Raw genomic sequence first — 11,603 nt, 5'->3', positions numbered from 1 at the left:
TGGAAAAACGCCTGGTTCCATTGACTTACATTAAAAGTCAAGTAGTTTTTTCCTTACTCCTGTAAAGTTACCATTTTATATATACACACATACACACACACACACATATATATTAACCAACACTAAAGAACTAAGGACTCTTATTTTGTTTCTCTTTTTAAAATCATTACTCGATTGTTTTATTACCAATATGCAACTTTTATTATTATTATTTCCAATATGCAGTTTTTTCCTAGTACTCCACTGAAGCTGGCATGGCACTGGGTTAAATGCAATACAAGTATTTACATGTATATAATATATATTTTTTAGCACATTACAGCACTCTGCTGCTGCGTTGATTGGTTATCTAGATTGACGCTTGTGTTTTTAGCCCACCATTTGCAGAGCTGTTTAATATCTATATTCAAAATATTTTCATTGTCCAATGTTGGAAGTTCTTGACAGATCTCCATGTCCTCATATTAAATGCAGTTGCAAGGTGTTGTAGTCTTTCCAGTTCTTCAAACTGTGGTGCCCTCACATTCATTTGCTTTCACTGAATACATGAAATGAAAAGTCTCAAGAAGACCACTAGATGGCAATCACACTTCATGGAAGCTAAAAGGAAGACACTCGAACAGACATCTTTTCAACACTAAACCCCTATTTTTAAGTTTTATTTTTTAGACCTGTTTGTTTCTTCTATCAGATTACAACTGAGATTGACATATTAAACAGATCAGAAATCATCATGTCAAAATTGTCAATGATCAGAAGAGACATGATTATATTACATAAGACTTTTCCAGAGGCAGAAAGGAAAAGACTATGACAACTGACCTATTATGCAATTGATAATGTGAAACAACGTACATGCATTCATAATATGTGGAATGTCTAGTTTATTAGGTATATATGATAAATGTGAGTAAAGCTTAATATATATGTAACAGCATATTCCCTATATTTTATAGCCAGCTTTGTTGTTTATAGGTGTCAGTTTTTTATGTAAAGTTACTTTAAACCTTTCCTTCAGTACAGTCTCTATCTCACTGTCTGGTATGTCCCTCAAGTCCATGATGTCTGTGTCTTCTTGAGGATTAAATGTGACCTCACTGTAGGTCCAACCAATCAGAGCTCTGAAACCAGTGGATGTCTGAAGGGAACAGATGGACTTCTGGGTGAACAAAGACTCACAACTGGTCTGGAGGTACTCGATTGTGTTCAGAAAATGGTCAGCGCCACGTGGTGTTAACAAGAAGCTGTATATGGTCTTCTTCAGGCGCTTGTCAATGAGGCTACAGGTGGCGAAGGCCTCGTTCTGGATCAGTGGCTTCCTCCCAGTCTTCTCTAGGGTCCACCTATCGCCGTCATTCAGTAGACGGAACACCCCTGGGGGCTGAGGTTGGTCTTTACCTGCAATCATTTCTAACGGCTGCCAGATTTGGCACGACACCCCAAAACTCACATCAGCAATATAAGGCTTACCATCAATCTCAATCAGGTTGATGAGATGTGAATCCATAGGATTGAAGTCATTTTTTAATGTGTTGAAGACCCTGGCACCCAGCGTGGTGAATTTGTAGCCCATCTCTCTCAGCACCCAGGAGAACAGCAGGTTGTTCTCACAGCACCAACCTCCACGATGGTCGAGCACAATCTTTTTATAGATGACCTTCAGGTCCATAGTGATCCTCTCTCCACAGTGGATACTGAGGTTCTCGAAGGGAACAGTCATGACATGCAGCTTGTGTATGGTGCACAGAGTGGGCAGGTCAGCTTTGTCGTACAGACCAGTGAAGCCAATCCTTTTGAAATATTCCTTAAGATCCATTATGCTCCTGCAAGACAAAAGTATAAAGATTGAATAGCTTTCAACTGCCACGGAATCTGAGTCTGAAAAAACTTAGAAGTATGGGTGTGAAAAATATCTGGGCTACCAAACACATGGAAACAATTGTGGAAGTACGCAGACCATTCGATTGCACTTTCATTTTGAGTCCTTCCAATAAAAGTGCATGTGAAGTCTTGCCAAGTAACATGACCAGCATTTAAAACATGCTTTCAAAAAACAGGAACTGCTCCACATTTCTAACAGTTATACAACTTACTTTTGAGCGGAAGTCAGAGAGAACAGTTGTGCTTGCCAAGGCGTCTGAAGTTGGCAGAAGAAGTGAGTGCGGGGTGGAGTGACTGGCTGGATAAGAGCAGAAGTTAACCCTCAGGCCACCAGGCTGTGAGAATCTGTGATATTTTGCACCATAAATGCAACTGACTGAATGGCTGTGACTGAATAGCATTTAAAATAAAAGTGCCAAAAAGGCCTCTTTTTGAACCACTTTCTTTCCCCAAAGAAGCACTGAATGTGAGGTAGGAGCATGGATATCTTTTTAAAGTTTAAAGAACCCCCATATAATGTAACACAATGGTTTCATACCAGTTATAGGTACCTAGAACCGTACATACAAGCCAAGAACAGTTAAAGAACTTTTATTGTAGGATGGGATTGTACAGCTGACATTTTTCTTGGTAAAATTTACTTTCATACATGATTTTAATCCCACTTGTCCATGATCTGAATAAGAAATGGAACTGTCAGTATGATCAGTTGGGTTGAATTACATTAAAACATGACCAGAACATTTGTGTGTCCTTTTTCTTTAATACAGAGGAGTCTTGGACTGATCTACAGTTTTTGTGGGGGGTTTTCTTCTGGAAATGTTTGGCCCGCTTATAGCAAGCATTATCTCTATCTGGAAAACAGCCCAAGGAAACACCACTTCTAATCACGTGGCTTCCTCAGCCCTCAGTTTGCTCAGGGTGCAGAGTGCTCTTTTTGTGCTTTCATAAACAGATTCAGTTATTCACACCCACGTTTGGGATGGTTAATTTTATATAATCAACCACAGATTACTGATGTGTGCTCTAAAATTTAATTTGTAACATATTTCGATTAACATTCAAGGTCAAATAAGTGAACATTCAATTGCATAATTATTTAAAATTGTTTAGTCTACTCAAATAGATACTTTCAGGAACAATGACCTGATCATTAAACAGGCCTTAACATAAATTCTAATGGTTTGACTGGAAGAAATAGCTGCCAGTGTCTCTATTCTAATGCAGTTTTAATACTTACCATAGCCTTCAGCTATTACTATGTGGGTCATTCAACACTCAACTTCTTTGGTAAACTAGACGTAGTAAACTTGTAGTAAGATTAGATAGTAAACTCCAAACCACTTGGTGGCTGCTAATTTAGACCAATTACCTGCATGTATCATTAACTATTATCATGTAATTATCAACTACGGTTCAATTGCTTCTTTGAGTCCTGACACTTTAAATACAGGATAGCTCATTATAACAGGATTGCAACAACTGTCTGTGGTATATTTGTCTAAACTCTACTTAAAAAGGCCTAATAAAGCAATAAGCTAAGAAAAGCAGTGCGTTGCAGTTATTCATCACTCACGTCAGATCACTGGTAAGGATGTTATTAGGCACAACACGAAGCAGAGACAACATAAAATATGATAAAATACACAAATTTTCAGTTATTAGTTTAAGGTATTAAGGTATTTTTTAAAATTGAGAAGCTATTATTTTAACCAAGAAATGTAGTTACTTTAGAGTATGATCTTGTTGCCAAGCAACCATGGACCGATGAAATTTGAGAAAAACATTCAGTGGTCCATACCTGTGTAATTTGATTGAATTTGCAACTTTGTGATTAATAATAAACAGCACAAATCATCATATAGCACTGTCCAGTGCAAAAACAAATGTATAACAAATACATTATTTGCACCAATTCCAATATTCTATAGCAAACCAAATACATCAGATTTGAGTGGGTGGATTGGTGTTGCCTAGAGAGCATCAACTCGTTTGCAACATAAAAATACTGATTCAACATGCAAATGATGTTTTCATTTTTTTTTGTTAATTGAAAGTAATTTTTGTGTGGTGGGGAGGCCCTAGAACTTATTTTTTTGCACTGGGGCCCATAACACCCTAGTTACACCACTGTTGGGGAAGGTTAATTTTCATATATAGTGTAGTATATAGTGTAGTACTTATTATACAATTAGTTCCATAATAATAAACAGTGCTTTTCAGTGCATGGGTGGTGCTGTGAAGCCGGGTGTTGGAGCACCCCGCCAGAGGCCCATGCAGCCAGGAGGGCAAAGACCAGGCCTCAGGTCACAAATGTTTTGGTTGGCCCCTATCAGGAACATTTTCTTGATGTTTTTAATCACATCACAGCAGGTTATGTGAAATCTCTGCAGCACCACAAAGCCATCATGTTAACTGCGACGTAAAGCAAGATCTTTTTTTTTTATTAAATATTAAAAAAATTCATATTCAAAGTTCATTATTTAAACCAAGATGTAAATTAGGTTATCTAAATGTACAGTCCCCATGCTTCCCACACAAAACCTGAAGCCTGTGTATGTCTACAATTCATTATGGATCAAAAAAATAATCAAAAAATGTTTAACATTCAAAGTTTAATATTCAAACCAAGTTGTAAATCAGGTTATCTAAAATGTGCAATTCCCATGCTTTCCACACAACAGTAGACTAGAAAGAGTGCTACACCGTGAGATACTGGCACTGTTGCAGTATATCAAGGTAGAGCACGCCCTTGAGTGTATTATTGCCATTATGCCACTGATTATATCAATTACTGATTTATTTGATTTTTTTTTTCCATGTGCACTAAAAGCATTCAAACAGCAAAATATCAAAAAACAGGTGCACATTTTGGACGTTTACACAGCTTGAGCAAAAGAAAGACAAATGGTTATGCTAACTAAGGCACCTCAAGTCAGAAGAAGGAACGTGAGCAGAGAGGAGTAACAGTTAGGTAAAAGCATTCTGGCAGGGATGCATATCCCTGAGAAGCTGGAGTGAGCCTTGCTTGTGAACATCCCAGTTGCAGTGTATGTTACACTATATTGCCAAAAGTATTCCCAGTCTCAATCCATAGGGTTTAATCTGATGTCGGCCCACCCTCTGCATCTATAACAGCTTCAACTCATCTGGGAAGGCTTTCCACAAGGTTTAGGAGTGTGTTTATGGGAATTTCTGAGAAATTTGTGAGGTCAGACACTGATGTTGGATGAGAAGGCCTGGCTCACAGTCTCTGCTCTAATGCATCCCAAAGGTGTTCTACTGGGTTAAGGTCAGGACTCTGTGCAGGCCAGTCAAGTTCTTCCACACCAAACTCGCTCATCCATGTTTTTATTTACCTTGCTTTGTGCACTGGTGCGCAGGCATGTTGGAACAGGAAGGGGCCATCCCCAAACTGTTCCCACAAAGTTGGGAGCATGAAATTGTCCAAAATCTCTTGGTCTGCTGAAGCATTAAGAGTTCCTTTCACTGGAACTAAGGGGCCGAGCCCAACTCCTGAAAAACAACCCCACACCATAATCCCCCCTCCACCAAACTTTACACTTGGCACAATGCAGTCAGACAAGTACCATTCTCCTGGCAACCGCGAAACCCAAACTTGTCCATCAGATTGCCAGACGGAGAAACGTGATTTGTCACTCCAGAGAAAACGTCTCCACTGCTCTAGAGTCCAGTGGCCGCGTGCTTAACACCACTGCATTCAACGCTTTGCATTGTGCTTGGTGATGTAAGGCTTGGATGCAGCTGCTCGGCCATGGAAACCCATTCTATGAAGCTCTCTATGCTGTTCTTGAGCTAATCTGAAGGCCACATGAAGTTTGGAGGTCTGTAGTGATTGACTGCAGAAAGTTGGCGACCTCTGCGCACTATGTGCCTCAGCATCTGCTGACCCCGGTGTCATTTTTTACGTGGCCTACCACTTCATGGCTGAGTTGCTGTCATTCCCAATTGCTTCCACTTTGTTATAATACCACTGACAGTTGACTGTGGAATATTTAGTAGCGAGGAAATTTCACGACTGGACTTGTTGCACAGGTGGCATCCTATCACGGTACCACGCTGGAATTCACTGAGCTCCTGAGAGTGACCCATTCTTTCACAAATGTTTGTAGAAGCAGTCTGCATGCCTAGGTGCTTAGTTTTATACACCTGTGGCCATGGAAATAATTGGAATACCTGAATTCAATGATTTGGATGAATGAATGAATTAATAAATAGTGAATAGTGAGTGAATACTTTTGGCAACAGTGTATGTGGAATTTATGGTAAATGCCTACGTGTCATTCAGTACACACTGTGGCCCACATTTATCAAGCGCCTCAGAGTAAGAGCACTGATCTAGGATCAGGTCTCATCAGGTCATGGAAGTTCCTTCAGTAATAGATAAAAAGCATAAACTGTTCCTAGATCAGTATTATTACTCCAAGAAGTTTAATAAATGTGGACCAATGTCCTGTATTTCAGCGTCAAAAATCTGGTCACCTTACGTCAATATTAAAACACAAAAACAGACAATACTATTAACAGGAATAACAATGTCACATACCTTGTAATTCATATTCAGTATATACATTTTTATTGCCTGTTAAACTTAGCATTTCTTTCCAATGTCTGTCACTGAAATTCTTAATTCAATAATTGTTTATTCATAACCAGGTTAGAGAGGTTTACTTTTCATATACATTCCACCACAGATCACTGAATACTTGCTTTAAAAGTAGCTTTTAAAGTAGTACTTATTTTACAATTAATACCGTAATGATAAACAGTGGTCTTCAGTGCACGGGTGGCGCTTTGAAGAGCACTGAGCGGTGATGTGAAGCCAAGATCAAAAAATTATAGTCCCCTGGTAACAAATGTTTTGGTTGGCTCCTATCTGAAACCTTTTCTTGGTGTTTTTTTTTTAACACATCACAGCAGGTCATGTAAAATCTGTGCAGCACCATGATGCCATCATGTTAACTGTGATGTAAAGCAGGATCCTTTTTTTGGAAATATTAAAAAAAAAATGTTCAATATTCAAACCAAGCTGTAAATCAGGTTATCTAAATGTACAGTTCTTATGCCTTCCACACAACGCTTGAAGCCATACAATTCATTATGGATTTAAAATATATGATCTAACCTAATTATTATATAACCTACTTATCTAAACAGTTCTAGAAACAAGCCTCTTAAAAGGAATATTTCTAATACAGCTTAATGTGAAGTTAAATTGTTCAAAACATACTTGTCCATTTACAATAACATTTAAACTGCATTATACTGAACTAGTCAGAAAATATAGGCATTGGCCTCACAGCATAACCTGTCCAGATTAAACAAGAGTCCTGAGTGTGCAACATTGTCTTTGAGGTATGCTTATAAAAATGTCTCTATATATAAAAAAGGTAGCTTCAACTAGTTTTTTTGGTGCCTGTTCAGTAAAGCAACAGCTGTTACTAAAATAAAAATCACTTGCACAAGGGCAATTTAAAGTATGCAATTTAACAGATAATCATCTAACATAAAACCTAAATACTTAAGATGAAACCAATTCTATTGGTCTGCCTAGCAGTGTGTAAATTTACAGCAAAGATTCTCTGTCACGTTTTTAGAGAATAACATTGTTTTTTGATCATGAAGAACTAGCCTTAGAGAACTACGATTGTGCTGAACAGTCACAAATACTTCCTGTAAACTTGAGAGAGCCTCTGCTGGTGATGGAGTAAAACAATAGATAATGGAAAAAGGGTTCAAGATGTACATAGAGTTATACTGACCACTACAAAGATGTGTTTTGTGTCTGCACGAGTGCAAAGCTAGGTGTAAATGGGTCATTCTACAGAAACGTCCACTTTTCTATCTCTCCATAGGTGTCGCTGGTGATACCAATCCTCATTGGTGTTACACATAAGAAAGGTAGCACTAGAGACAGTAACACCAGTGACATTTTCAATGAAAAATGCATTTTACAAAATGGCTGCTACAGAGCATCAGACCACATGTCAGCCATGGAATATCCACTAAAATATGTAATTTAATCCATTTGTATTCCAGTTTTTCACAGTTACCTAAGAATAAAGTAGTTCACACCAGTGACAAACTAAAAGCTTCTTTTTTGTTACGCGGTGACACCAGTGACACGACTCCAGGGGACAACTTTCATTATATATTTAATAATATTTATTTGGCATTTGTTTTCTTCATATCATTTAATTTATATATTCCATAGTCATGCATAGATTAAAGCAGTTAAAATTGCAGAAAAATGTTTTTTTTCAAAATAGGGCCTCACCCTTTACACATGACTGTGGGGACAAGCACTTCTGTGGTGCTTGGAATTCTAGATAATTGATTTAAAAACCAATATTGCTAAAGTGATGACTCAAGAAGGTGTAACTGTAAAAAGAAAAACATTTTATTTTAAAATATAATTAATTGCTACCCTAACATGTTTTTCAAGTGCAATATATCTGTAAATGCTAGGGACACAAAAAAGGACATTTCTGTAGAATGACCCAAATCTAGGTGTTAGTGCTAGCATATTAAGCTGAACAAAAACTAATTAAGCATTATAAGATTTTAACTCAGTGCTGAGTTGTCCTATTTGTCTGTAAAACAAATTGATAACTATCACAAAATAAAACAATTAGTTAGCCTGATATTAAACAAATCAAAGAATATTGCAATCTGTGGAAGTAAGACTTGCAGTTGGTCGTGTCTGAACACTAATCTTTGTGATGGTTTGAACTCAGCACTGAGTTCTCTTATTGACTATTAAACAAATCACATAGTATGATTAACTCTGTTCTGTCATTAGTATTTTAGTTTCAAGCAAAGATCAGGTGACAGGGGAGATGTGTGAGGGCGACCTGTTCTAGGTCAATTAAGAAGTCAGAGAAGCCACCCAGTTTGAGTGTAGGATGACAGTAATGTAGTAGCTAAATGCTGTGCCTATTGTGTTTTTAGATTCAGGTTTCTGGGGACTGGAAACATTTTGTTGGCAAACCAAGGGGAAAAGGCCCATGAGGGAATGGCTTTATTATTTTTTCAGCTAGGTTGACTAGACTTGACAGACCAGAAAAACACAGGTGAGGGGAAATTCAGGACTACGACTAGGAACCAGTGGCTTCCAATATATTTCTGCATTATCAATAATAAGAAAACAAATAATAACAAAGCCCAAGAACAGTTACAGACAAAGTCTGTTCAAATTCCTGTACTTGCATGAAATCATGGTACCCTTGGTAAAATATTTTGAGCTAAAGTCCTCTATTTCTACTTGAAGGTACTTGCTTTTAAGTGTACTTCAATATCAAAAGTGATAGTACTGAGAGATTAGTAATTCTGATTAAGGAGACCCGTGTGGCTGCAAAAAGGAAAATGTGAGTTAGCTGTTCATTTCCGCAACCATGAAGGCCCCCATAATAGAATACATTCATCAGAATAACACAAATAGCTCACATTTATTTTACTTTTGACATTTAATTACATTAAAAACCAACTTCAACTCAAGTTGAAATACAGCAGAGGACTTTGCCACGGATATCTCTTCTTCCACTTAATTACATGGCTTTTGTATATTGTCCATCATTGTCAATGCCATTACTTATACAGCCTTTCAACCGTCTGATGCCGATTTTTTGACCAGAGGCGCATTCTGGTAGTTGGAGAGAAGACATGCCACAGTGAACATCTGGTTGATGCCTCCTGTAAAGGAGAGGGGTATAACAGCGTCAGACAATTTGTTTTCTTTTAATCGCCGTATCATTCTCTCCACATGCACCCTAAGGCATGCAATATGCTGGGTCTCTCTCACATCATCTTCCAGCACCTGTGCTCTTTTGTGCAGGAACGCAGGCATTCACACTTTGCAAGGAACCAGGTCATCAACAAGGAATCCCTTGTCTTCCATAATGGCCATGTCAGGCGTCAGAAGAGACATGATGCCTGACTGCCTGAAGATTTCCTTGTTGCTAATAGAGCTCTGGTAGAGAGCTGACACAAATGTCACAGCTCCATGTGGTACTTTTGCATACCTTTGAAAGTACAGTTGGACTTGTACATTGAAAATACTTCACCCTGCAGCAGTAATGCAGTCAATGACTACTTGTGTGTCTAGGTATCTTGAGAATTCTTTAGGCAGGTAAGCCTTGATAACTTCTGGTGGCATCCAGATGCACACAGATCTCAGCAGGGTGTAAAGGTAGTTGGCCCATGTGATAATGATTCGGCTTACAGTGGTGCGGTGAATATTAAATCTGTGCCCAAGATCCCCCTGTTTATGCCACCCACTAAGTACATCAGGAAGAGGAACAGCTCTTCAATCAGTGTCAGTTTCTGGTTTCTGGTGTAAACAGATATAAAAAACCTGTAGTTTTAAAACTCTGAAATAGAGATTATACATTAGGTACAAGAGAAAAATAGCTCTACACAAAAACTTACAGTGGGTCTTGGTGATGCTTCCTCAGCGGCACACAAGTGGGAGACTCCACTGGTCTGGCTAACAAATCATTTTTGATTCTGATGGTTCAATAAGCCTCCAGAAAATCATTAGATGGTCATAGGAGGCAAATTTAAATAGACACATAATATTAGTGATAAGCATAACTTTCCTGTATTGGAACAAATAAAAATATTTTCCCAGTGAACAAAGGTAATACCCTATAACAGTGCTTCTTAAAACAGTCTTTACACCCTAGCAGGCAGTCAATATTTTTGCTCTATCCTAGCTCCCAACACACCTGAACCAAGACATTAAGAGCACTAAATATGGTACAGGTGTGTTGGGAGCTGGGTTAGACCAAAACATTGACTGTCTGCTAGGGTGAAAGAACTGATTTAACCCTGGTCTAAAAATGCTGCCTAATAATGTGCAGTATTACCAAAATAATGACAATTTTATCCAGTCTCTTTAACATCCATACACTGTATTAACTGCCCTAAGAGAGATATTTTAGGATTCCACCATAGGCTGGACGTTTCCCTACTGGACATTAAGTGCACTAATTGATTGTAAATGAAACTACTTTTGTAATCTATTTAGTGCACTATATAAGGTGTAGGAAGACATTTAGGACATGATCTAATGAAACACAGCTACGAGTTAGCTAAAGTAGTGTTTCCTAACCCTGATCCTGGACGCACATTGCTCTGCACATTTCAGGGTTTCCCTGCTCCCAACAGACCTCAAAACTTGATGTTCCATTACTCCCCATTCAAAAACTTCCCCATCACTTGGCCTCTCATGTTTACTGCAGAAAACACTTTTAAAGCTGGTTTCAGCCAGTTTGCACCAGTTTATCTGATCCTACAAGGCCCTACTTGACAACATATCATAGAGACTCACTTCACTGAGAGTTCACTGAGAGTGCACCTGCATGTAAGGCCATGTAAGTTAATCTGCTTTGGAAAGCCCCTGAATGGGCAGACTATGGCCTAATGCATCCTATATTGCCTCTTTTATTACTGATTACATGTCTAATCTATTTACTTATTGATTGTGCATTTATTCAAAATTTCCCATCATTCCCCCCTTGCATAACTTGAATTATGCATTTTATGACTGATTAAAAGGTATATAGCATATATAATGAATATAATGTGAATACATAGTGTAACCATGTAAACCAATAAGATAAAAATTCATAAAGGCAATGAAAATAATGAAAATTCCAAAGATAAATAAATCAAATAGATTAAAATTGGAAAAAAATGGA

General features: G+C 38.1%; 1 protein-coding gene across 9 annotated transcripts in view; it reads right to left on the bottom strand.

Annotated features, from left to right (window-relative positions):
• Window positions 1–644: 644 nt before the first annotated feature.
• Window positions 645–11,603, bottom strand: part of LOC118817417 (arylamine N-acetyltransferase, pineal gland isozyme NAT-10-like) — a 51,794-nt gene continuing 40,835 nt past the window's right edge. For 4 of the 9 annotated variants that reach the window (XM_036584094.1, XM_036584099.1, XM_036584097.1 and 1 more), the window contains one exon: window positions 645–1,823. In XM_036584094.1, coding sequence (XP_036439987.1) covers window positions 944–1,816 — 873 coding nt within the window. In that variant the 5' untranslated portion in view covers window positions 1,817–1,823 and the 3' untranslated portion in view covers window positions 645–943. The other 5 variants (XM_036584096.1, XM_036584095.1, XM_036584098.1 and 2 more) reach the window with 4 other exon arrangements.

Source organism: Colossoma macropomum, unplaced genomic scaffold (genome assembly GCF_904425465.1).
Source record: "Colossoma macropomum unplaced genomic scaffold, Colossoma_macropomum, whole genome shotgun sequence".
NCBI classification, from domain to species: domain Eukaryota; kingdom Metazoa; phylum Chordata; class Actinopteri; order Characiformes; family Serrasalmidae; genus Colossoma; species Colossoma macropomum.
Note: the sequence above shows the minus strand (reverse complement) of the source record. Positions and strands in the feature narration are given on the sequence as shown.